This window comes from Tympanuchus pallidicinctus, unplaced genomic scaffold (genome assembly GCF_026119805.1).
Source record: "Tympanuchus pallidicinctus isolate F22 unplaced genomic scaffold, pur_lepc_1.0 scaffold27, whole genome shotgun sequence".
Classification (NCBI taxonomy): Eukaryota; Metazoa; Chordata; class Aves; order Galliformes; family Phasianidae; genus Tympanuchus; species Tympanuchus pallidicinctus.
Window position 1 is genome coordinate 3212445 of NW_026294744.1, and position 26182 is coordinate 3238626.

The following is a 26182-nucleotide window of genomic DNA, read 5'->3' on the forward strand; positions in this document are numbered from 1 at the left end:
GAAAAAAAAGACAAAGCATATTTTATAGGTTTACAAACTCAAGTTGAATAACCCATTTAGAAGATTCATCCTTAGAGGCAAAGAAATCACACGCTTCTTGTTCAGCTGAGCTCATCTCTGAATTTACTGATGCAAAGCAGACAAGGTTGTAAATCATACATGATTTACATCATGTAAATCAGAAGTACTAAAAACATCATTCTTAGATTTGCATAGCAATTCATCACTTAGGATACACATTTTGTAAGCAGGCAGCAGATTTCCCAGGCTTTTGTTGCCTAGTAAGATTTCTGACATTCATTGAGTAAAAATTTATTTGCTGAAGTCACTGCTTGAAATACAGACTAAAAATGAGTTGGACCATGCCTGGGCACATAAACTACTGACTTAGCTGATACGCTGGGAACTATGACTCTCCCCAGGATTCAAAAGGATGCAAGCCTTTAAATGATTTCACACTGTCATCAATTTATAGCTAAAATATTTTTCCTTAAATGAAGGAAGAAGGCTGGCAGCAAGGCACTTGCTCATTTGAAGTCTAGGTGTAGGAACATCAGGGTAAGAGTACGACCAGCTACACATACGCTTTGCATGAAAAGGATTACATGTGAGAGAAAACTGCAGTGGGACATGGGGATGAGCCTGAACTGGAAGGAAGGAGGTGCAGGCACATGAGTTCAGGAGTGCTTGCACATGTCAGAGCTTAGGTAGTTAAAGAGGGAAGCATTTCTCTTCTGGAACAAGAGGAGGCCTTAAAATTGCTTTGAAACTCTATCTTCCTTTCATTAGGGAATTCTGTATTACTGCTCCAAGACAACGTTACCTCTGCTACCCTGCAGAGGCAGAAATCCAGAGGCACCAGAAACTCTCAGAGCTTCACAGTTCATATCACGCCTTATTTGCAGCATCAAAGCCTGATAAATCATTTGCGGCAGGATAAAGCTTTGTGTTGGTTACTATTAGCTCTCCTTCCATGAGAGCTTCCTTCCAGTCTTTATCTGCACTGAGATACCCAATGTCCCTCTCAAGTGCATGAAAAATAGTTTTAAACACTACTTTGCTAACATGGCATGTGCACTATCGAGATGGTAGTAAGGCCTGACATTCCCAGAGTTAAGGAAAGTGCTAAGATTGTAGCTACTACTCAGAGATCGCACAGTTTTAGCTGAAATCCAGGCTTAAAATGTCTAGTAAAAAGAAGATAACATGCTAAGCAACCATCCACATTAAAATAGTCCAAACAAGCAGTTAGCTATTGTCCCCATTGTCTGGTTTCATTCCCCTAGTAATTAAAGGAAACTCTGAGGGAACATACTGAAAGGAAAAAAATGTAACTTACTCTTGTAAGAGAGTGTTTAAAAATACGCACCACGAAACAGATTCTGAAGGCAGACAGATTGGTAAAGCCAGTGTAAATCAAGACTTAGTGGATTGAAAACCTGACACACTCTATTGGCTCTGGCTCCATACTTTCCTGTTCTTATGCTGAGAAGGTCCATCTGAATTGTCTGGAAAGTTTACTGATTATTTAACATATTTTCACAAAGTAACAAACTGGGCCAATGAAGGACTGAAAGCCTGGCATTGCTACTGTACTGAATATGAGCACGCTCAGAGGGAGCTGCACAGAAACTCTACTAGAAAACGGTGTCCCAGGAAGATTCAGGTAGCTGTGCATTACAAGCAGGTAATCTTCTAATTTCCTAGTGGAATCATCCAGGATTTAAAGCTGTTGCATTTCAGGTTGTATCTTCCAAGTCAGCTGTCATCAGATCTCTCGCTCCTAGGGATTCTCCAGCATGCTTTACAGCACTGCATCCCTCCACCCAAAGCACCCAGACTTCGATTGATGAGCTTATTGCTAGCAGTGAGGACAGATTTATGCCACTGAATGAACAGCCGCTGCCCTCCTTATGAGTCGCTCTGTCATTGGTGAATTTGGTCTCATCACATCACGCTCTCTCAGGAGGCACCTGAAAAAGGAGAAGAAGTAGCAGGAAAACGGGAAGAAAGTCACTGAGCACATCGCTTTTCCCATAAGACTCTCAGCAACAGCCCTACAAGAGCAGGAAGACAACACCTAAAGACCTGCTCTTGATTTCCTTCACTGAAAACATCTGGCCTTGGCAGTCAGATCAGGCAGAAGAGTTCTTTCCAGCACTGACACAGACTGAAAACCAGCACGCAGAGGGCACACAACAGTCGTTCTGATATTCTATCTACTACTCGTGTTTCAAAAAGACTTCAAGAGGCAAACAGGCAAGGCTTCACGTTGTCCTGAGGAGACAGGCGTTCCTTTAAGTGCACAGCAGGCTCAGTTAACAAATTTAAACAGAACTCTCAGCAGGACAATGAGGAACACCTATGATTTCTACTAAACAAAACTCTTGTGATTTGCACAAAAGCAAGCAGGCATATCAGAATCTGTTCATCCTATTTGCCAGGAAAACAGCTGCTAGCATGAGGATAACCTTGATTTCCAGCAGGTCACCAAACCTTAGGAGTCCATTAAGTACACAACCAAGCGGCAAGATGCCACAGGGTAAGACAGAACATCTGAAAGTCAACTGCCCTTCAACAAACACAAACGAATCATCCATACTGTAAGACTGCCCTTCTGGAACAGACAGCTACTGCGCTTCTCATCTTAGTTAAGTGTTACTACATTCAGCGCGAATGCTTGCGTGTAATTTCAGCACGGACGCAGTTGTTTGGAGCTACTCTGCTACATCCTGACTTTAAAACAGTCCTGTCACCACAGAAAGAAAAAATTACCAGGAAAAATACTCACTTAGCGAGGTTTTGTTTGGCTTGGGATTTGCAATTTAAAGCAGCATGAATCAACAGCTGGCTGAAAACATCCCTCTGAAAAAAGAAGTGAGTCAAGAGCTAAGTTAGTAAGTAACCGAGAAAGTACTGCTGCTTACAAAACAGCCCCCAAGTGAAGTTTTCCTCTTGGCACCTTGAATAGCTGACACTGCTGGTAAGTGCTGGCAAACAGGACTCAGTCACAAGCACAGCTCGCTTGTTCCCTTTTCCAGGAATCAAGGGCTCTTAATAATGAAAGCACCTAAGGGAGGCTACTGAAAGTGGACCGAGTCACATCTCGGGTCGCATCTTCTGTTCATGTCCTTTACCTGAGCATTACTGCCTCCTAGCTGGATCAGTTGGTAACGGATCGGGTACAGCAGATCGACAGCTTTGTCACAGTTCCCATTCTCAAACTCCACCAAAGCCTGCAGTAATGGCAACCCCACACTGGGAGCCAGAGAAAGCTCGTGGTCTTCGCCAGGTTCTCTGTACAACGAGAAAGTGATTAACTCTCATAAATCAAATCAGAAATACGCATATTTAATGCCAGCCTGGCACTGCCTGCAGACAGAATTACTTCTGAGTCAACCAAGCGTGATATTTCAGGTACCATACTTACACGGTTACTTTTGCTGAGGTTATTTTACTTGCACCTTTCTATTATGGTGTAGTGCTTGTGGTGGCAATGGTGATGAGAGACCATCACTAGAAGATCTTATATGTTGTTACCAACCTTGTGACTCTAGGATTCCATCATTACTCATCAGTCAATCAGATTTCATCCTTCTGCACACATTCACACACGTCACAAGCCCAAGCCTTTGCAACATATCACCTTGGCTGGGAAAAAGCCAGAGAACTCTGCACTGATTTTAAATCTGATCAAGGTGTGAGTGAAAAACACAACGCTGTTAAGTTGAAAAGCTTCAATGCACGATTCATGCAAGTAAATGAACTCGAAAGCAAAATTCTCAAGAACTATTCCAGCACTGCTTAGAAACCAATTTCCCAGAGAGGGACTATGACAGTCTCACTACCAGCTAACTGTTACTTTCTTTTAAAACAGAGCAGAAAGAACCAGCACAGACAGCTGGCACACTGCACAGTGTCCGTATTGTTCTACAGGTGAAATCCTTTATCGCTGCACATTACGTAACTTAGTACGAACACACAGCAAGAAAATACAAGGCAAACGTTCCGTAGTGGCTGTGACAAACACAAGAGATTCTTGCTTACCACGAACAGAAGCTCCTCTCGACATCAACTCACAAAAAGAATTACAGAGATGACCTAAATGGACACTGCTCTATTTAAACCAGGCCTCACCCAGGGAGGCAGCAAAGCAGAGAGGAGCGTGTGGGAACACTTCTGCATCACTTCCGCATCCCTCAGATGCTCAGAGGCCAAAATATTTATTCAACACAGTACTTTAGTTCACGTAACCTACTTGGCAAGTTCTTGAAGAGTTGTTAAAAGCTCATTCGTAGTTTTGTGGTCTTTGGCTCCAAGGGAGGACATCAACACGTGTGCATCATTGAAAAGAAGAACGTGGTCTTTGCTGTGCTGCTTTGCACGCTTCAGGACATTGTCCCACCTGTCTCCAAGCTTCACACCTATCAGTAAAAGATATTATTTAAATAACAACACCAAGGGCAAGAGCATTGCTTAGTAGTATGTATCAGCATCATGTGCCATGGATAGCACTGCTACTGAACTCAAAAACACAGTCTCTGACGTGGCAAAATTATACTGCAATGTTTAGTTACTGCCTGCCTTATCCGGGCAAAGGGTTCACTGACTGTCAGTAATTTATCACCAATACTCTAGATTGCATTATGGGAGGATCTCTCTTCTTTAAGAGATTGCTACCATCTGCCTGGAGATGATGTTCATTCCAATTCACCCACAGCAATCAAATAACGCAGAGTCATAAGATGAATTTCATAAATAAACCCAATACACCATTGGTCTTTCAGTAGCATACAAGTAAAGTTACTCCTCTTTGCCTTGTTCAGGAATACAAATTTTAGCTTTGAAAATGTAACAAGAAATGCCAATGAGTTACAGAAGTACACAAAAGCCAGAGGCTAATCAATATCAAAATATGAAGTATTTAATTTGAAATTTGCTTAGAGAAAGCTCTATAGCTTTTTTAGAGGCTAACATACTTGATTTTTCATCCTCACATCTCCAGGGACAATGTAAGCTGAACTTTGAAATAAATAAATACGTGACCCATGTTAGCTTAAGCTGAATGAGATACTAACTCTATTCCACCCAAACCAATTCAGCTTATTATTATAAATATCACACTGGGGCTTTTCTCAGGAGCAGAATGGCAAGATTTCTTCTGCAACACTGACCAAGCTTGCTCTCTAAGTGTCTTCAAACGCTTTTCTGACATGCCAGGGTGTGTGTTGGAGGGGGAGACAAAAAGAAAACCGTTCCCCTTACTGTTTAAAAAGAATTACAGTTGGATATCATACCTTCCAGGTGAAGCCTGTACAGCATCGAAGAGCTATCTACTAAATCCAGCATGCTTCTACCCGACAGGAGCCTGGGAGCTATCTGTAATCACAAGTGCTCATAAGCTGTATTACCAGGAACTTACTCAGATAATTAAACTTACATGCACTGCACAAAATCATGGTAGGTTTCAATTTCTTGCAGAAGGAAGAAAACACATATCACAATCTGCAGCATGCCCTTCAATAAATATAAAAGGCTCCTACTCACATGGTTGTCATAAATTGTCAAAGCGGCCTCATGTTCCCCCTGTAAAAGCAAACAAGGACCATGTGATTAATATTCTGGAAGACTAAGCAAGAGTGATGGGTAGCAACCAAAGATATAAATACAATTAAGAAATGCCATAACATTACATCATTGTCTCCTGACTTCAGAAACAAAAAGAAAAAAAGAACAAAAAGAAAGAAAGACCAAGATAAAGCAGGATGTACTAGCTAAAATAGCCAGTATATTTAATTTGCTTTCAATAATGAGAACAAATACTGGTGCGTGTTCCACACAAAGGAGAAAGATGAGGTTTCATCTCTTTCTCATCTTTCTTTCAGGATTCTTTGCAAAAAAATACTGTTTCATAAAACATGCACTTTCTTAAGCAAGCTGTAAAAAAGATCTGTATGGACAGAAGGTGGCAAAACAAACAAGGTACTAGACTACTGTTGAGAGCTATGCTTTCTATGTCATTACTATGAAGCATAAACAACTGATTGTGATTGTGAGATAAAGCAGGATGTACTAGCTAAAATAGCCAGTATATTTAATTTGCTTTCAATAATGAGAACAAATACTGGTGCGTGTTCCACACAAGGGAGAAAGATGAGGTTTCATCTCTTTCTCATCTTCCTTTCAGAATCCTCAACTACTGTTGAGAGCTATGCTTTCTATGTCATTACTACGAAGCATAAACAACTGACACTGTGTTCTGACCAAAGGACGGCACCTCTGCAATGACATTGGGCTCAATTCATTAAGGAGACAAATGTGACCAGTGCTAAGCATTATGAACTCCAAGGAAATTCTGCACTGCAACCTGATATGCTGGGCAAGTTGCAATCGTTACTAAAGAGTTTCACTAGATCCTAAATCACTTGAATTACAGAGATTGAACTACAGAGATTAGTGTCTTGTTTCAGTCAGTCAATTTTGAGGTCAGCAGCTTTGCACTGAATTTGAAGAGAACTTTCTGTAATTTTGTTTTCTAAAAATAGGTGATCCAAGTTCTTATATCCATCAAATAATCGTGCCAGGTGTAATCAGTGAGATTATTTCACAGCAATCCTTCAACATTCCAGCAAAGATGATGGATCTTTGTTCGGTGTAATTAAAAGTTGCCAAAATAATGGTACTACAGGACTATCCAGTAAAAACATCACTGTGCTATTTTATAACAGCATCCCTTGAAATAACCTACAAATCCCTATACATGCTAGGACTGCCTTTTAACTAGCATTGGATGAATCCTCTGTCTGGACCGTAAATCATCAGTACGAAAATATCTCATACCTTTTCCATAAAGTATAAAGCCCAGTGCCAGTAATTGTGGCAAGCAAGCATATCACTGCCCTGCAAAAAAGAAAAAGGAGAGAAATGTTATGGTTTACACAATAACTTCTCATCTCAACATACCTAGGCGGATTTCGGTTTTCCTCTTCAACTGCCGAGTGCTCCAAAAGACAGGACAGACAAGAACTTCACATCTGCTGGCCTACATGAAATCTCTCACTCTTACACTCGCTCCTTTCCAATTCAGGCAGACACTACAAAAACCAAAGTTTCCCCAAGTCTTTTTGCAGAGAAGAACTGCGCTTGGATGCCTCAGGAGAATTCACCCTTTTGCAGCACTCCTTCGGAAAAAAATCCACAAACTGTCTATCACAAGAGTAAGATTTGTCTCATCTAACATGTAAGGGTCTTGACTGAAGCAATGTGGCTGGACAGTGTGCAGGAAAGGCCCACCTTATGAGGGCCATTCCTCCTACTCACCTAGATTTCCATCTCAGACTGAGTGATCACTTCTCAAACTTATGTCTTACTACTGACCACAAAATAGATACCAGATACGTGGGCAGTTCCTCAGATGAGATGAATATTCCCTGACCATTACCAACCTCGCACCATACTTCCCAGCTGACGCCAGGAGCTCAAATGCTCTTTCCTAGCCCGTATTTCGAGGCAATGTAATTGCTGTTAACTGTTGTGAGCAAGCTGGAAATAGACAAACAGGAATATAATTCCATTATCCTTAAGGGAAAAACCAAAATACCAGAAAGTTTTTCTGTTCTCATTCTCCCTCAACACAGTAGTTAAATTTAATCTACTCACAAGTAAAAAAAGCATCTTCATTATCATGCTGGCAAGTGCTTCAATTGCAGGAAGCATAAAGATACCCAGTGAATGTCAGAACTTTTTCGAGCTGCAGTAAGTCCTGTAGGAATCTTTCCTTGTTTAATATTACACCACAAAATCAACAGCAGCAGCTCAAAAGTTAAGTGTTAGGCCTAAATCTGATCATACCACGTTTACTATCGTATGAACATACCAAACAACATATGAATAATAGTATGGGATATTCACTGAATAAAACAAAACCCCTCTTCTGCTGCTGACCTGGAGTTCTGAATGAGATTAAATTGCTAAATGAGAAATGGGCAACAAGTAGAGCCCAAATACTCTGGCAGTACAGATAGGTAATCCCAATCATTAGAAAATTGATCACTCCAAAAACAAGCAACTATAGTTAAGGCTTTAGAGAGCTCTGCTTTCTTCCACATGGTTACATCTTAACTGGCTTCAGGATGGCTAAAATGAAAAATATTGCATAAGTGAATATATACGTTTCAGTATGACAACGTCAGCTATTATAAGCCTTATTATGACAACGTCAGTTGTTATAAGTCTTAACTATACTGGACCAGGCAAGAGGATATATCAGACAATTCTACTTCTGCTTTATTCCACATTTTGTTTGATTCATATAAAGGCTATAAATGATAGAGACATGGAACTATTTTAAGAAACAGAGTCCAAAACAGAGCCATTTCAAAAATGGTTGTTGGTGGTTTTGAAGGTGCCACCCAAACTGTCATTAAAAGTACTGTGTCAAAGGATGAGATGCCTTCTAAAGACATGACAGATATGAACCTCAAGAGATGGTTGTTTGCACATCTAAGCTTGATATCTGAACAGATTAAAAACACCTGAAAAGTAAACCATCCATCTAGTCTCATTATCCGGCCTTATTCTTAGGGTGAGGAGAAATGATGACCTCAGTTGACTGAAATAATTTCCTGGGACTTCTCTCAACAGCAAACCACACAAGCTCCTGCTCTGAACATTACTATATTACCTGCTTCACGGGTAATGGTCAGGAAAAAACAGGCTGTACATCACAAACAAAAATTAAGGTTTAGTTGCAGCAAAGGACCACATAACAGACTAATTAAGCTGTCCAATACAATGTTTTTCTATATAACAAACTAGTCAGACACACAAAGCAACTTCAGAAGACTAGTAAAGAGACAGAAGCATCATTTCTCTTTTATTTTCTTACAGTTGACATATGAAGCCTTTCAGATCCAGAAGCAAAGAAAACTGACCAAACTACAAAAACAAACAAAGAAACAAACAAACAAAAACACCAAAAAAAAAAACCAAACCCAAAACCAACCACAAGAACAAACTAATTACACGAGCTTTCTGAACTGTGTGTTTTTGATGTGTTATTTCACAGCTCATCTTTGGTCATTTTTGGTACTGACGTCTGATTCACAGTCTAAGCAAAAGGCATATGAAAATATAATTGCCCACTTTGCTGCTATGAACATGTGCATATCAATGAACCATAATAATCACAGCAAAGTTTTATCTGATGCCACATCTGCCAGCAGTGACCATGGCTTTATGTCACAAAAACATCATGGTGTGTGCATGTACAACTTACACTCTTGTTGAAAAGCAGCGTGTTGTTTTACTTAAACAATACTCCCAGCTAACATAAGGCACTGAGAGAGGACACACTGCATGAACGCTTCCCAACTCGTGTGCAATTTGGCATCCGAGTAATCTCAGTAAAGATGGCTTGAAGTGGTCCACAGCACGTGCCTTTCAGAATGGACATTTTTCTGCCTCTTGCTTCAAAATCAGCATGGATAACAGCACCTCAAGTGAAGCCTTCTACTCATTTCTGAAACTTGCATTGCTTGTAACACATACACAGGCAGAAAGGAATGAGATGAAGAACTGCAGGACTTGGCTGGAGCAGGCAAAGACGACCTACAAAGATATTTTTCAGAGATGCTGTGACAAAGCTTACCTTCCAGTTGTCTTCTGTTTCCTTCATGAACGCCAACCCTTTCTCCACCTCTGCTTTCATTTCATTTACGTGAGCTACAGTATGAACAGACCACGCATCTGTCCGCTCTATATCCAAAGCCTATGAGTGAAAAAAGGAAAACGTGATGATTCTCTCAAACTGGCAAATAACCATTTATTACTGGTGACAGGGAAACAAGAGATTAATTCTACTGGCTGGATGTTAGGTACAACCCTGGCCTGCTCCAACCAGCTACACCTGAAAGACTGATTTGGACAGAAAGGAAGAAAAAGTTTTCTGGTTAATTTCCTGAATTCTACTGCACAGAGGTGAACATGTGCAAAACAGCTTCAGAATGCAGGATTCAATGAAGCTTATCCAACAACATTTCATTCCACAGACATACGTCAGAACTGGCCATGAGAGAGTTGCATGCACAGGCATAATACAGTCTACAACAGTTCCTTGCAAGCAAGTGCTTTTTTCTTCAAGACCACAGCCAGAACTGAATACGGAGTAAATAACTCCTTCTTGCTCCAATTGCCACAGTATCTTAGCCATTTTGTAAGGTTAGTGAGTAGCAGTTTCATCTGCCCCTGATGCAACAGAACCTTGCCAAGACACCCATTAGAGATCAACTCCATCCAAGACCACAAGGCAACAGCAATAATCCTGAAGACTGCAGAAGATCAAACACAACTACTATCGTTATAAAAAGGGCATATGCAGACTAATTTTGATCCCCAGGAACACTGTACACTCAGCTGCTCACTAATCCGTGACTATGTGTCTGGAAAAAAGAAAAAAAAGGGAACCCAAGAGAGGGAACCCAAACAGAATGAACTGTCAAGAGCAGATTACAATAAATCAATTTAACATTCTTTACTAGAAATTAACAGCCAGCTACACTTAGGGGGATGCAGCAAAAGGCATAGACGAAGGAATCCTACTAAGGGATAGTTATTAACAGTTTCCTATGAAACTGAGCATTTCCAGTAGCTCTTTCCTACTTCTACTAAAAATTGCAATAACGAAGAGTCAGTTTACAGCATTTGTGCAAAACATCACTCAGAGATAGGGAGCACATGACTAACAACTCTGAAAACATTTCACCATCAAGAACGGGCAGTTTACCTCACGGGCAAGCTTCTCTGCACGATCAAAAAAGTTTGATTCCATGAGTCCAAAAGCATAGTAGCCCTTCACGTAGCTAAGCAAAACAGAAAAGAACACTTCACTCATTCAGAACTAGATTTAAGCAAGGAATGAAATACATACTAGAAACAGCATTTAACTAAAACCAGTCCTTGCAATGTATTTCCTGACCAATAGGAAGAGCTCACAGCCTACCTATTATAAATGTGTGTACTTAACAAAAGACCAACCCTCCCTCATGCCCAACAGATATTCTAAAAACTAATTGCATGGCCCGAAGCATAACATGGAACTGGGAACACAATTTTCCCAATGCTGAACTGTAGATAATGGAGACAATATTTAGACTCAGTGTCTCCATTCCTGTAGTTAGTCTCAACCACTGTCGTGCCATTTTTCAAATTCAACTTTGAATTTTACCAACAAGGGAAACAGAAATCATCCACAAGTGACTTCAGATTTACATTTCAAATGTGGTGAGTGGGAGTGTGTCAACACACACTCTGGTTTGTGAAAGTGACTACTCCAGCTCCTTCAACCCACTAGGCTGTAAGCGAAAGACATCCACTGTCAGGCTGCTGCTGGTGGCGGTGGCAAACCACATTGCTGTTATAGGACTCACAGGATTCAAGCTTGCAGAGTACAGAACAATGAGCTACTCCTCGTAGGAAAGGGGAGGCTCAAAAAAGCCATCACAGCAATCAGTGACAAGAAGCATACCACCAATAATTTAAGAGCTGCTGACATTTACCCTTTTGGATACGCTGGAATTAAGAGTTGCACAGAGCAATTGTAAAAATGAAAAATCAGGTGCTCAGAAGTAAGAAAGTGCTGCCACCAAAGTTACCTGAATATCTCAAAAGTAACACATATGACTGCAGCCATCTACACTTTCTTCACTGTCCACTGTACGCAAGTACCTTAATGCAATGTGGCAAAGGTTGCATCATTAAGCAATAAAGGCCCAAAGAAACTGGGCTGTTACAGGCTCCTGGGATTAATGCTCCTTAATTGTACCCAATTAAGTGGATAAGAGTTTGCACTTTGGTAGAACTGTGCCAAAAAAATTTTACTAAAGCTCGGTCCAAACTGCTAAGTCCAACCTTCCCAACAAACGACATTAGCATAAATAGTACATAAAAACAACAAAGGATTTCACATTTTCGTCAGCTGACACTGAGGGAAAAATGACACTGCCTTCTGAGCCGTGAGACTGCGCGATGCCATAGCTTCATTACTAGCTTAATATTCAGCTCACACTGTCTTCACTGTTTGTGGAAGAGAAAAGCACTCTGTCCTGCATATTGAGGTACAGTGCGTTTGTCCACAGGAAAAAAAAGGAAAAAGGAAAGGGGCACACAAGAGCCTGAGGGCATTTTGCCCCCGCCTGCAGTGAGTGCACCATTCCATCTTAGGCGTTACATGACACGAGCCTTATCTGACAGCAAAAGTCACTGAGCGAGCCACTGCTCACTTCTGAAAACTGAACAGAACAACCTCACTAACAGTGTCAGCAGGGATGCGGGGGAGATGATCGAGCTGGCGTCACCCATAATTCACTCAACTTCATCTAGAAGCTGTTAATCTTGTCTGCACTCCTGTTTCTAACAAATCCTATTATTTAGATGTGTTGAACCGAAAACAAAAGAGTAGGCATACATCAGATACGGAGCAATTTTGAAAGTGAAGCATGACCTACCTGCTCAGAGGAACGTCGGGTGTCCAGAAAGGAAAAACACGAGCAACAGAATCTCGCATTTGTATTTGATATCCTAAGTAGAAATAAGTGTCATGGGAAAATTTGAGGGCTAGCAAGTCAGTCGGATGGTTCTGTAGAATCTGTTCCCATACATCACAAGCTTTTGGAAGCTGTCTATAAACAAGAATTTTAAACGTTGAAAGAGGACATGCATACCTGCCCCTGCTGTCAGTTCTAAACTCCTCCTATTCTGAAAAAGAGAAGATTCAACAACAAATGCCTTTTTCTTCTTGAACAAATTTTAGTTACGTTTGTGTTTTCCTTTGAGAAACAATGACAGTGTTTAAGCAGGGCACTTACTGGGAAATCACATGAGAAGTACTCTTACAAAAGCTGCAAAAGGCAAGGCAAAAGAGACATGCTTGAACCATGAAGATTTTCCCGAGATTGAACGTGAACTTGGGACAGAGAGATCTGCTGCTACCTGCTTGGGAGCTGGAAGGCTCTGCAGATGGATCTGGAGAGGCTGGATCAAAGGGCTAAGTCCAACTGCATGACATTCAACAGGGCTAAGCCCCCAGTCCTACACTGGAGTCACAACAACCCCATACAGTGGTACAGACCTGGGCACGAGTGGCTGCAAAGTTGCTCAGCAGAAAAAGAGCTGGCGGTGGCTGCTGGCTGACAACCAGCTGAATGTGAGCCAGCAGTGTGTGCCCAGGCAGCCAGCAAGGCCAATGGCATCCAGGCCTGCATCAGAAATAGTGTGGTCAATGAGAGGAGGAAAAGGATTGGGCCCATACTCAGCAATCGGGAGGCTGCACCTTGACTACTGAGTTCGCTTTTGGGCCTCTCACCACAAAAATGATACCGAGTTGCTGGAACACGGTCACAGAAGAGCAACGAAGTCAAAGGGACTGCAAAACAAGACATTTCTGGAGCAAGAGAGGGAACAGGCTGTTCTGTTGGGAAGAGGCTAAGGGGTCTACCTGAAAGGAGGTGGCAGTCAGGGGGCTGCCAGTGGAACAGCTTCCCTAGGGAAGCGGTGGAGTCCCAGCCCCTCCCTTCCCAGTATTTACACTGCAGAACCTGGTGTAATGACGGAACTTGGTAGCTCAGCCTGATCATCGTGAAGATGTTTTACATGCTAAGCAATTCTATAGTTCAATAATTAATCTACAGTCATAAGCACACAGACACCTTTGTTCCAGTGGGAACTGAACTCACAACAGCAGGGCTTCGGTAGCTTCCTCTTTACCTCTGCTATGAATTACGTGAGGTAAAGCCATGTTCACTTGTTTGATGAACAATAAAAGTGAATGGTTTCTTCTCTAGAGTGCACAGAAATTCCTCGTACTGAATGGAACAATAATGCTTTACAGAACTGCTGATACTAGCATCTCCCACTCCACTTTCTGACACTAGGAGCACTGGAACAGCTTGCCCAGGGAGGCCGGGGAGCATCCTTTAATGGAGACATTCAAGGCTCATCTGGACGCCTACCTGTGCAACATGCTGCAGGGAACCCACCTTTGCAGGGGGTTTGGCTCAACAGCTTTCTGGGGTCCTTTCCAACCCCTGCAATTCTGTGAAAAGTACTTTTGAAGAATTGCTAGTGTGGGTTCAGGACTGCATTATATTACACTAGACCTTCGAGGAGTTATGCAGAAAAGTATCCCATTTCTGCCTAAGGCAGCAGTACGCTGCAACAACAAGGCCTTGAATGACAAAACCAGCCACTGTCCCCTTCCCCACAGGGCCAGCCACTTACCCACTGGCAAACATGTCCAAGGCCAATACGTGAAGCTTCTCCCGCTCAGTCAGAGGCTGAGATCTCGACAGCGTCATCATTGTTTTCAGCGCACTGCCCAGATCTCTGTTGAGCCGCACTGAGCTTCCAGTGCCAATAAGCTCCAATCCGTTAGCAATGACATGTCCCATGACTATGGAAATCAACAAGTCACATCATGAGCAGTACAGCAATGAACCTAATTCATCTCTACGAGAGCATGAAGAGGGTTGGGTTGCCTTGGGTGAAAATGGGTCCCCTCTGTAGCAAAGACTCATCAGCTTCCAGTTTTCATTGCCCTTCAGGACAGGCATTACAGAGGACTTGAGTGAAAAACACGGAAACATCACCACAGCCTGCTCCCCCCTCTAACGATGAATTACAGAATTCTACCCCACACACCAGTTGCTACTTGCCAAAATGAAGTACAGCGAACACAAAGAAACAGGGTAGAAGGGCTGCTCCAAAAGTAATACCTCCCATTTTATTACACTGATCCACAACATGGAGGTGCATATGAAGCAAAGTAGTGCCCCTGAATTCCTCCACGTGGAAGCAATGACAACTATGGACCTTACTGACGCTTGCTGAACACTTATGGAGACCAAACAGTGGGTGACAACACAGCGAGTTGGCAGGTGATTCACTTCAGCAGAGCCAACAAGAGGCCACTGCTGCTAGTGCAGATTTTTACGAGCGTGGCACACAAGCTCTCGATCGTCCCTGGAGAAAATCCATAGCCAGCAGTGGTCACTATGTTGAAAAATTCTGTTTTGTAGCAGAAAAAGAGCCACATCAAACAATACTATCGTGCTCTTTGAATCCATTGAAAGTTAAATGGAAATAAACAAGAGGCATTATTTTGGAGTGATTTACGTAGCATCCAGCACTTCCCGTGCAAACAGCTAAAGGTTACACTTACCAAAATTTGGATCTGCAGCCTTTAACTTGGAAAGACACCCTTCAATACCTCCTAGATTCTCATCGTTGCGCCACGTTGCATACTGCAAAAGGGACAGACAGTGCCAACGACACTGGGCATCTTCTCGTTCTCCCACACAATGACAGAATGGCTTGGGCTAGAAGGGACCTCCAAGATCATCTAGTTCCAAACCCCCTGCCACTGGCAGGGTTGCCAACCAGTCCAACAGGCACTAGATCAGGTAGCCCAGGATCCCAGGCAGGTTAAAGTTAAAGGAAGCAACACAAAAGAGAATCTTTACACGTAGTACACTGAGTTTACTTAGGAAGAAAACAGAGAAAATGTCTTCTTTAAGGTACTCTGGCCACCAGCAGAACTAACAATCTTCAGTTTCTAAGCAGCATACGTCTCCTCCATGATTCTCTAGTGTGAGGGGTGATAAGCACACCAGCTGAAGCTTTTCCCTCAGCTGCAACACTCAGCAGAGCTCCCTGCTAACTGGGTTTTCTGCTGACAGCCAGTGGCTGAACTCAGCCTCAGTCTCAGGCTCTGGTTCCTCTCCCTATTCCCAGAAAATGCGCGAGAGCGTAACACCTCTGAGACCACAACTCTCCTGTTAGATTTGACTCTGCTGTGGGAAAGAGTCACGAGCGTGCGTCTAAGTACACACTAGCAGTGACTGCTTAAGTGTTCTTTCCTCAATCGATAAAACTAGATCCATCTTCTCATCTTCCAGAGAGTCAGAAATTCAAACGTCAGCTACAGCAAAGACTACTTGGTGCACAAGACCCTCCTTCTCTTATTTTTGCTTCATGTCATACCTGGCTTAGCGCAGCATCAAATAGCTTACAGGCTTCGTTGCTAGCGGTCGACAGCCCAAGTCCAGCGTCCTGCCAGGCCTGCACAATAAACAAAAAAAAGAACTGCTTATTCCATGCCCTGCTTGCCCACACACAGCCAGCAGACTTCAAAAGCAATGATTTGCTGACGCTTTCCCCCGCAGGATGGCACTACAACCACAAGTTTGTCATCACACAATATGTGATCAACTCTTTTTCCCCCTCTCCCCCTCTCCCCCCCCCCCCCCCCCCCCCCCCTTGTGTAAGTGAACTGCTGAATCACCACCTGAACTGATTGAGCACTTGGAGAAAAGACCCAATCAGCTCTGAAAGCCAAGCTCCACCCTCTTGGACCTAATTTAAGGGCTGACTGCCACTCAGGAATGCTCTCTTAGTGGAGGTTGCTCCTTTGTGGAGTTTTTTTCTGTGAGCATTCTCATTCTTCATACCAGTTTTCCACTGTGCTGGTCCTTCTGCCCTAAAACCTTGGCTCAGAGCTCACTTTATGAGGCCTTTTTGGCGATAAGGCTCTATCCAACAACTGCAAATTATCTAGGAGGGCAAGTGGTGGATGTCACCATGCCACAACTTATGATTATCAGTATGAAGATAAGCAGAATTTGGAGGAGGGTTGGAGGCCCTGCTTGAAACAACTGGCCACTGCAAAATGCAATAATCCTCACGCACAGCAACGAAGGCACCACTCTTTTTTGATCTGGAGGGCCAGGAGTATCAAGCTAACAGAAAGATATTGAAGAAGAAAAAAAAAGTGGAGATGTGGGTGATAAAACGTATCCACTAAACAAAGCTAACTGGAGAGAAATTTCCTGAGAAAAACACATGCCTTATGAAAGAACCTCCTGGGCCTTACTTGCTGCCAGGCTTCACGGTTTTCTCCCATCTTTCATCATGACTGGATTAGTTCCGGGGATTAACAGACAGTCACAAGCTACATTAGACCCATGGTACTGACTATCCCTCTTGCCTTCCTTGCTTTTATTTCCTATCTCCTTTCCACTGCCTGTCATCCCTTCCCAATCTCTCTTTCTCTCTCTCTCTCTCTCTACATGAATATATATTTATATATATATATATAGGGTATATATATATGAAACAATTTCCTCTCTCTCCTGTAACTGCTGGGAGATACAGTCTCAGGTGCTTCCCTTCCCATCTTGTCCACATATTTCGTGTCTTCATTGTCAAAGCTTTTAGGTAGACTGGGAGACATTTTAAAAACGATATTCTAAAGATTTCTCATCGAAATTTCGTTAAAGGCTCACATTCCAACCACTCAAGTACCGGAGAGTTCACACTGCACGCCTGGAAGTACTCGACAATATCAAATCACAAACTTTTTCCTTTTCTTACAACACGCAAGCGTGAGTTCAGAAAGAAGCGAGCAGAAAATCGCCGAGAGAGCAGCCGAGGCAGGGCTGCAGCTCACGGGTTACCTGCCTTCCCCCAGAGGGAAGCGGGCAGCACTCAGCCCGCCGTCCGAGCCCCAGGGCGAGCGAAGCTCCCCAAACAGCGCCTCTCGGGACGACCCCGGACGAGGCCGCACGGCGCCAGGCCCGGCTTCCCGCGCCCCTCCCAGCCGCAGCCGCCGCAGTTCCCAAGCACGGGCTCCTTCCGCGGCGGTGGCCGAAGCACAGACCTGCTCGCCCTCGCCGCCCACCCTCCCGGCAGCTGCGGGACCCGCGGGCACAGCGGGCACAGCCGCCACCTGCGGCCGCGCAACGGCCCCTCGGCTCAGCTCGGCTCGGCTCCGTCGTTGCGCCGCTCCCTTCCGGCCCACCCGTACCTTGCAGTCCCTCAGCGGTGCCATGGCCGTCCCACAAGCCCCTCTCAGCCTTCGCCCGAGCGACTCCGCGCTTCCCACAGCACGCACGACAAGGGGCCGGGCCGGGCCGCTCTGTGGGGCGGGGCGGGGCGGGGCGGGGCGGGGCGGGGCCGGTCCTCCTCTCGGCGCGGCGGCCCCGCCGATCCACCCGCCGAGCTGAGAGCAACGCGGTGCTGCCGCCTGCCGCTCTCCGTGCGGTCCGTGGCCCCTTTCGACAGCCCGTCCCAGGGGCCGTTTCGAAGCCGACGTGGTTTTTTGGCAAGCCGCGCCATGGAGGAGGGCGGCAGGTACCGGTCTGCACGTTCAGGATTCCGAGGTCGCTCGCTGACAGTTGGCGCTACGCAACCGGCAGCTGCCGGCTGGTCACTCCGGAGGACGAGCGCTTTCCATCACCCGTCGTGCCGCCATGCCGACGCTTCTTTTTCTGCTCCAGCTGCTCGCCTTTTCCCTGCTAGCCCTGCGAGCCTGCTCTCCGCGCATGCAGCCGCCGCCCCTGGCGGTCAGCTGCCTCGGAGCTCCCGGGCGCGGCTCCGCAGGTCGCAGCGGCGACGGCTGGCTGTCCTGCCTGGGGAATGGCACCTTGCGACTGCGGTATGTTGGAAGTATCCAAATAATTTTCTAGTACGGTTTCTCTAAGAAAGAAGATTGTATTCGCAATTGCAATGGCGGGCCTCCTGCAAGGAGGAGAGCCCCGACAAAACACTGTTACATCTTTGATCCCCTATTGCCTGCCGCTGATCTCTTTCTACCTTGGTTCCTCATTGGCTGAGTAATGCAGGTTCACACGCTTTCCTGATGCTTCAATACTAATACTAATCTGTCCCTGCGTAGAGACAAGCTCGGGAGGAGGATAGAGGGGAGTATCTTGGAGCCAGTGTATGGCATCCTAACATTCCCACAGAGTGGGACAGTTCTGCTCTGTGTAAAGGCCCTGACTCCTTGAAAGTCTGTTAGATGTATTTTGCTTCTGCCGCACTAATGAACAACCTCACAGTATGTCTCCTAGTTCAGAATACTATACCCATACTGGTTAGAACATTGCAAACCTATTGCAGCTTTGTGAGAAAGTGTTTGTTAGGTAATTCGGTAGCCATGTTCCTAATATATGTTCCTAAGATGTATACGGTATTCTTACTTTCCACGTCAGTTATTTCTAAGGATATGTTACAGCTTAATTCTTTAGACCAATTGCCCTTTTCAATGCTCAATGCAGAAACAACACTTTCCACAGGTACCGGCCAGCCCCAGGAGCGACAGCGGAGGCAGAGAGCACAGAGAGGCAGCCTGCCTCCCCGCCGCACTGCCGCTGGTACCTGAATTGGGATTGGGTGAAGAACACCTCCCTCTGGTCAGGGCAGCTCACGCTCCAGTCAGGCCTCTCCCTGGGAAGCGCTCTCTGGCCGGTGGCCTCCAGTCTCATTACAGTGCAGTGCTCATCTGCCTCATGCGCCGCACCCGAGTGCCTTTATCGCAACTTGAGCATTGAGATGTCAGCAAGGTGGGACGCCCAGAAGAGCTCACACGCATACCGTGATGGCACGAGAAGCGCCGCCTGCTTGTTCCATTGCTCTGCTTTCCCCGGGGATCCTGAGAAACACCAAGGGTTCGTGGCAAAAGTGAGCAGCACCCGAAATGGACTGACACCGGCTCTCCCAAGCGTCAGGGATGACACTTCAAAAGCAACAGAGCTGGCAGTGCTTCACCAGGAAGCAGCCTGCAAATTAAACTCGGTTACAATTCAAAAACCTCCTCTTCATACCTCTGTCATACGTCAGAAAAAGGGGACAACGTTTTACCTGTATGCCAGAGTGCTAGTGGACTGCAACCTCCACGTGTCCATAAAGCCTCAGTGGATATTCTATGCTGTTAAGGACATGAAAACTAATCCAGACTGGGACCAACCTTTAAATACATCAGCGATGCACGGTGTCAACACAGTACAGCTAACGGTTCCCAGCTGGACCTTGGATTATGGAATGTATCAGGTCTACTTTACTGCTTCAGTATACGTGCTCGGGACCAAAAGATCCTTCAGTAAGACAGACAGGGTTTTCATAGAGATAGAGAGAAGTGATCTTGTGGCAAGTATTGCAGGAGGCAACTTCCGGACAGTGGGCTTTTTTGATAATTGGACTCTCGATGGCTCCGTGTCCTACGACCCCGATTCACCGGAACGACTAAAGGGACTCACGTTTACTTGGTACTGCACTAAGAAGCTATTGGACTATGAAAGCATGAGAATCAGTGCGGGAAATAAATGTCATCCAGCCCAGAGGGATTTGAGGTGGCTGACATCTTCAGGGGCTGTTCAAGTGCTAGCACCGGAATCGCTCCCGGGAAACACTGTCTACCACTTCCGTTTAGTCATTCAAAAGGATAGAAGACAGAGTTATGCCGACCAAAGCGTAAACGTGCAGTCTGGCTTCTCACCTCTCCTGGATGTGGCGTGCCTTGAAAACTGTGGCAGCGCTGTAATTCCGACAGAGAGGTTTACGTTGTCAGGCAAATGCCTCAACTGTCAAACGAGCAGCCAGATAGTCTACCATTGGTCGCTTTGGATGGAAAATTCTACAGAAATTAGCTTTGACTGGTCTTCTAGAACCTCAACGGGCAGGTCTGGTGCATACCTTTCTATACATGCTCTGACTTTTACCAGTACTGCAGATCAATCATACATACTGCTACTACAAGTGACTACCTGGGGCGGTAGGTCATCCCTCTACAGATATGCATTTAAAGTAAACTCTCCACCCAGGGCTGGCAAGTGTAGCGTCAGCCCACACCGCGGTACAGCTTTCCTGACAAAATTTGTTGTCCAGTGCAGTGGATTTTCGGACAGCAACTTACCCCTGACTTACAAAGTCATAGTAGCTTCCGACGTATCCAAAACTGCCAAAATTAACTCGGTGGAGGACAACACATTTGGCACAATTGTGTACTTTGGCTATCAGCCTAGAATGCCTCCATCTCCCCTCCCAGTTGGTGTCCCCTCCCGGAGGTACGCTCTGACACTGTACGTTCAAGTGTGTGACTCTCTGGGGGCGTTTACCCAAGTGAGTCTGCATGTCAGAGCACAGAACCCAGTGAGAAGTCGACCGCTAGCTGTTGTGTTTCATGAACTGTTTGCCTCAGTGAGCGGTTTAAGTGCGCCCATGACAGCTTATCTCCAGACCGGAGACTATTTTAATGCGGGTTATTTGGCTTATCTTGCAGCTTCTGTCCTAAACTACATCGAAGCCGCACCAACACTCCCAATACCCAAGGCTCAGTTGAGGGAAAGCCTGCTTAAGGCAGCCCTGAATATTTCAGTTGAGAACACGATGGAAATTAACCAAGTGGTAGCCTCTCTTTTTCAAGTCACAGAGCAACCTGAGGAAGTGAATGCTCGATCGCAAGAGATTGCCATTACAAAACTGACTGAAGTAACCGGGGTGTTGAAAACACAGAGGAATGAGAGCCGCTGGTCTGAACAAACAGAAATTCAGACCACTGGAATTCTAAAATGCTTGTCCAACATCCTAAGCGCTGCTCTTCTGCGTCGCAGGAAGGTCAATGTTAGTGCAGTTACGCAAGTCTTCTCCATCATGGAAAACTTAACTGAGATTGTTTTCCAAGGCAAAGTCCCTGGGGAGGAAGACACTATCATGGAAACCAGCAACTGGAAAATCACTTTGATGAAGGACGAAAACTGGGATGTTGCAAATGCTTTCTCTACCACAGAAGCCTGCAGGAATTGTTTCTATCCAACACTAAAAACTGGAAACTCTTCAAGGTTGTCTTACGATGCCGTCATTTCCACTGCCCTGTTTGAGTTTGATGAAAACCCTTTCCCTTGGTTGAATTATACTTCAGAAATTGCAACAGCCATCTTGGGCTTCAAAATGGCAGAGACCAAGGCTAATGGGGATCTGCTAGGCATCCTGCCTGAAGAAGCAAACGTCCTTATTGCTAGGAAAGATACCAAATCATCAACATTTCAGTTAGCAATGGGACCTGATAAAACACAAACCTACACAACCGGAGGATTTAGTCTGGAGGTGAACAGAGATACCAAGATCATATACATCCAGATCCTGACAAAATTAGAAGTGGCTTTCCAGGTGCTCGTGTTCACTGGCACTAATGTCACTCAGAATTTTCCCATAGCCTCTTTTGATGCTTTTCACAACATGACAACGGTGGCAAGCAAAACCAAGGCAGTGGATGAAGAGTGTAACATCAAGGCTCCTTACATCATCTGCCTCACCGAGTCAGTGCTGAACGTCGCAGCTCAAGGAAGCGGTGCCCAGAGTCAGAACATTTCCATCGTCTTGCTGACCCCCTACATCACAAGGTATCCAAACATGAGGCTGGTGAGCATACACACTTTTAGCGATCACTGCTTGTTTCTGGGGGGAGTTCAAAATCAGTGGAGGGAGGACACGTGCAGACTTGGTTCCCTGACCAACTGGCAACGGGTACACTGTGTCTGCAGCATGAAGCGGAGTCACAGGAGCCGGTCAGTCCTCACTGCCTCAAATACATCCACACTTGACATCAAGTTCCTGGCAGCCAAAGTCATTGTGACCCCCAACAGAGTAGATCTCAAAGGAAACCTAATAGCGGACATCCCTAAGAACCCCGTGACCCTTCTAACAGTGCTCTTCATTTTTGCAGCCTACTTTCTTTTGTCTCTGTGGGCCGTGCGGAAAGACAGGGCTGAGATGATCAGCAAAGACAAAATTATAGTTCTGCCCGACAACGACCCCTTTGATAAAGTCAGCTTTTTGGTCACTTTGTACACCGGCAGTCGCTGGGGAGCTGGAACCAGCGCAGATGTTTTTCTTCAGCTCATCGGCCAGAACGGCACAAGTGATATCCACTGCTTGCGGCATCCACAGTTTCCTGCTTTCCGTCGAGGAAGCACTGACTGTTTTCTCTTGACTACGAAGGAAGACCTGGGAGACATCTGCGCCTTCAGGGTCTGGCACAACAACAGAGGCCCATCGCCAGGCTGGTTCTTAAGCAGAGCCAAAGTTGAACACGTGTCCGCTCAGAAGACCTGGTTCTTTATGTGCAGGAAATGGCTTGCCCTTGACAAGGGAGATGGCTTACTAGAAAGGACATTTTCCGTCACCAACCCAAAAGCACCTCTATCCAGAAAGGATTATTTTTTGATTGATCTGGCCAGTGGTCTGAAAGAGGGCCATCTATGGCTCTCCGTTTTTGCTCAGGTTCTCACTGGCACTTATAGCAGGCTCCAAAGGTTATCTTCCTGTCTAACAATATTATTATTAAACCTGTTCGTTAACATTATGTTCTTTAATGCTGACAGGGATGAAGAATCTCCAAGACACCTGAGGTACTTGAGATCAATTGCCATAGGCATTGAATGTGCTTTGATTACAATACCTGTGGAAATGATTATAATGGCCTTATTTAAGTATTCCCAGAAGAACCCAGAGAGAAGTCTAACTCTGCTTCCTATGAATCTTAAAACCTGGAGAGTACATTCGCAAAAAAGGAAACGTTCAGAAACGTCAGCACAATCTGGTAGCATTAGTTCCCCGGAGAACGTTGCTGCTCACAGCGATTCTCAGGGCCCGACGCATAACTTGAAGAGAAGAAGAACTGAGGGAAAGACGAGAAGCCAGGGAGCTCCCCAGAACAGCAGTAACTGCCCAGTTTCTGAAGGAGGTGCAAGTACCACCGGAGACAAGGAGCAAACAGGAAAGAATTCCCGTCCAAAGGTTAAGGCCAGGCGGAGACTACCGTCAAATTCCAGTTTCAGCAATAACTGCGCAAAGGAAGCAGGTAACTTGCAAGAAGAAAGCAAGCTACTCAGCGTTAGCTCTGTGCCTTTTAGCAAGAGACCACCCATAGTTTGTTGTTGGTGGTGTGTCTATCTCTCGTGGGTGTTAGTGATAATTGTAAGTGGGGTATCGTCATTTTTCATTGTACTGTATGGTTTGTCTTACGGCTACCAGACTTCGCTGGAGTGGCTTTTAGCGTCGGCAACTTCCTTTATTCAAAATGTGTTCTTTGTTTCAATCATAAAAATCAGTTGTTACTCAGCTTTGAACACAGTTCGTCCAAAATACTGTGAAAACATTCCATGGTTTACCCAGGATCTCTCTTCTGAGATTCAAGCAGAAAAGGAAGCAATGAATGAAGAAGAGATGCGGGAGAAGCACTTCAAGCTTGCCCAGATCAGAGACACCGAGCAGTACAAGCCTTTAAAAGATGAAGAAATTGCAAAGATGCTGGAAACGGCAAAAATTAAAGTCAAGGCATTCATTTTCATAAAAGATGTTATCGGTCACCTTGTGGTTTTAGCAGTTGTCTTATGTTTTGCTTATTCTACTGTGAACACTAACAGTTTCCACTACAACCAATTTATTCGGAACCAGTTCTCTCCCAGACTCCCTGCTGTGGTTAAGCTGGCAGATATTTACACGTGGGTGAACGACACCTTCTTGCCTTTGATCCACAACGACGTTCAGCCAACTTTTCTTACCGACAGCTCATCCAAAATCATCGGTTTGCCTAGGATGAGGCAAGTGCGGGCTAAAGGTACTGAGAAAACTTGTTTCCACCCTCACAGCTTTGTAAATAAATTTGTAATCAGTAAAAGCCACTGCCTTCACAAATACGGCAGGGACCTCGAAGAGAAAGGTGACTATGCTGGCACGTGGACAAAAGTCACCAACCGTTCTTTTTCCGAGGAAACCAGCAGTTACCCTGGGTTTACTTACCAACCAAACAGGGCTCCCTGGACTTACTTCTCATACGGAGATCTGCACACATACGGACCAGGAGGATACACGTTTTACTTTTTCCCTGAAGAAGGAAGACGTAATTCAACAACAAGGCTGGATTTGCTGCAGGAGAGCAACTGGCTTGATGAAAAGACCTGGGCTGTGATCATCGAACTGACTACGTTCATGTCTGATGGAGATCTCTTTTGCAGCATCTCAGTCATATTTGAACTGTCTGATTTTGGGATCATAAAACCAACTTTGTCAGTACACTCATTTGCTGTCCCCATTTTCCATCAGCAAACTAAAGGTCAACAATTGTTTTTCCTAGCTGCTGTTGCCTTTCTGCTCATGTACGTTGCAGATGGCCTCTACAGCATGGTCCAAGGAAAAAAAAATATTTCCAGGACCATCAGCTTCATCTTAAAATTGGCATTCCTCCTGATTATTCCTTTCCAGGTTTTAAAGTTCAAGATGGGAGCTGATATCGTTCATTTTTTCTTACTTTATCCAAACGATTTCATTCCTTTTCACGCAGCTTCTCATCTAGATCAGAATCTAAGGAATACTTTGGGCTTTTTGGCATTTCTTGCAGTTTTGAAGACACTAAAGTATTCTCAATTGTTTTACGAGGTGCGTCTGGCTCAAAGATCAATCTTGGCAGCCCTTCCTGGGATCTCCTCAATGGCCTCTGTGGTGATGGTGTACTTCTCTATCTTTATGGCTTTTGGCTACCTTGTGTTTGGCCAGCATGAATGGAATTACAATAATATGATTCACTCAGCTCAGACCGTATTCTCTTACTGCGTGTCTGCTTTCAGAGATACTGCATTTTCATCCAGCAGGCTGATGGGTGGTTTTTTCCTCACCTCCTTCCTGCTGGTGATGACCTGTGTTTTGATCAACCTCTTCCAAGCTGTTATTATGTCTGCCTATGGAGATAGGAAACAACTTGTCTGTGAAGAACCACCTGATGAAGCAAGAGCGGTTGCTTTCCTCCTGCAAAGGATGAAAAAGATGCTGTGTTTTCCGATCTGTAGAACGGCCAAAAGAAGTGACCCCAATCTTTGCCACGGTGTGCCCAACGGGCAAGCTGAGAAGAGAGTTCAGTGACATTCGGGCCTTGAGAAAAGAAAAGCAAACGGGGAAAAATGGTTTGTCTTGTAATAAGAGCAAAGCAAGATACTATTTTCCAGACCACCTCTAGTCTGTAACACTTGTGTTTCAAATAAATGTTTTAAATTATTTTCTTGTGGTTTTTTTCCATGGATTTTGTAGGATTTAAACTTTTGTTACTGAGATTTTCTCAGCAGAGACAAATTGTGCGGAGGATATTTTGCACCCATTTCAGCAGCACGTGTTGCTGGGGTGCAGTCTGCTGACCCAGCTGGGAAGGTAAGCGCCCAGCTAGTTGGTTGCTCACTGCCTATACAGCAGGATGGGCAGGGAATTGGAATGGCAAAGTAAGGAAAAAACAACACGTGGGTTGCAGCCTGTGAAAGAGGATTTCTGAACCCCTCTCTTTATTCTCCCTGGCTCAACGCTCCCT

At 44.8% G+C, this 26182-nt stretch overlaps 1 protein-coding gene and 1 pseudogene across 1 annotated transcript; one reads left to right on the top strand and one right to left on the bottom strand.

Annotated features, from left to right (window-relative positions):
- On the bottom strand, positions 1 to 18183 carry LOC128084431 (tetratricopeptide repeat protein 38-like; annotated as a pseudogene).
- A 104-nt stretch (positions 18184 to 18287) lies between these two features.
- On the top strand, positions 18288 to 25878 carry LOC128084425 (polycystin family receptor for egg jelly-like). The gene is made up of 2 exons (XM_052690443.1): positions 18288 to 18487; positions 19128 to 25878. The coding sequence occupies exons 1-2, from the start codon at positions 18303 to 18305 to the stop codon at positions 25744 to 25746; spliced, it is 6804 nt and encodes a 2267-aa protein (XP_052546403.1). The 5' UTR covers positions 18288 to 18302; the 3' UTR covers positions 25747 to 25878.
- Positions 25879 to 26182: the final 304 nt, after the last annotated feature.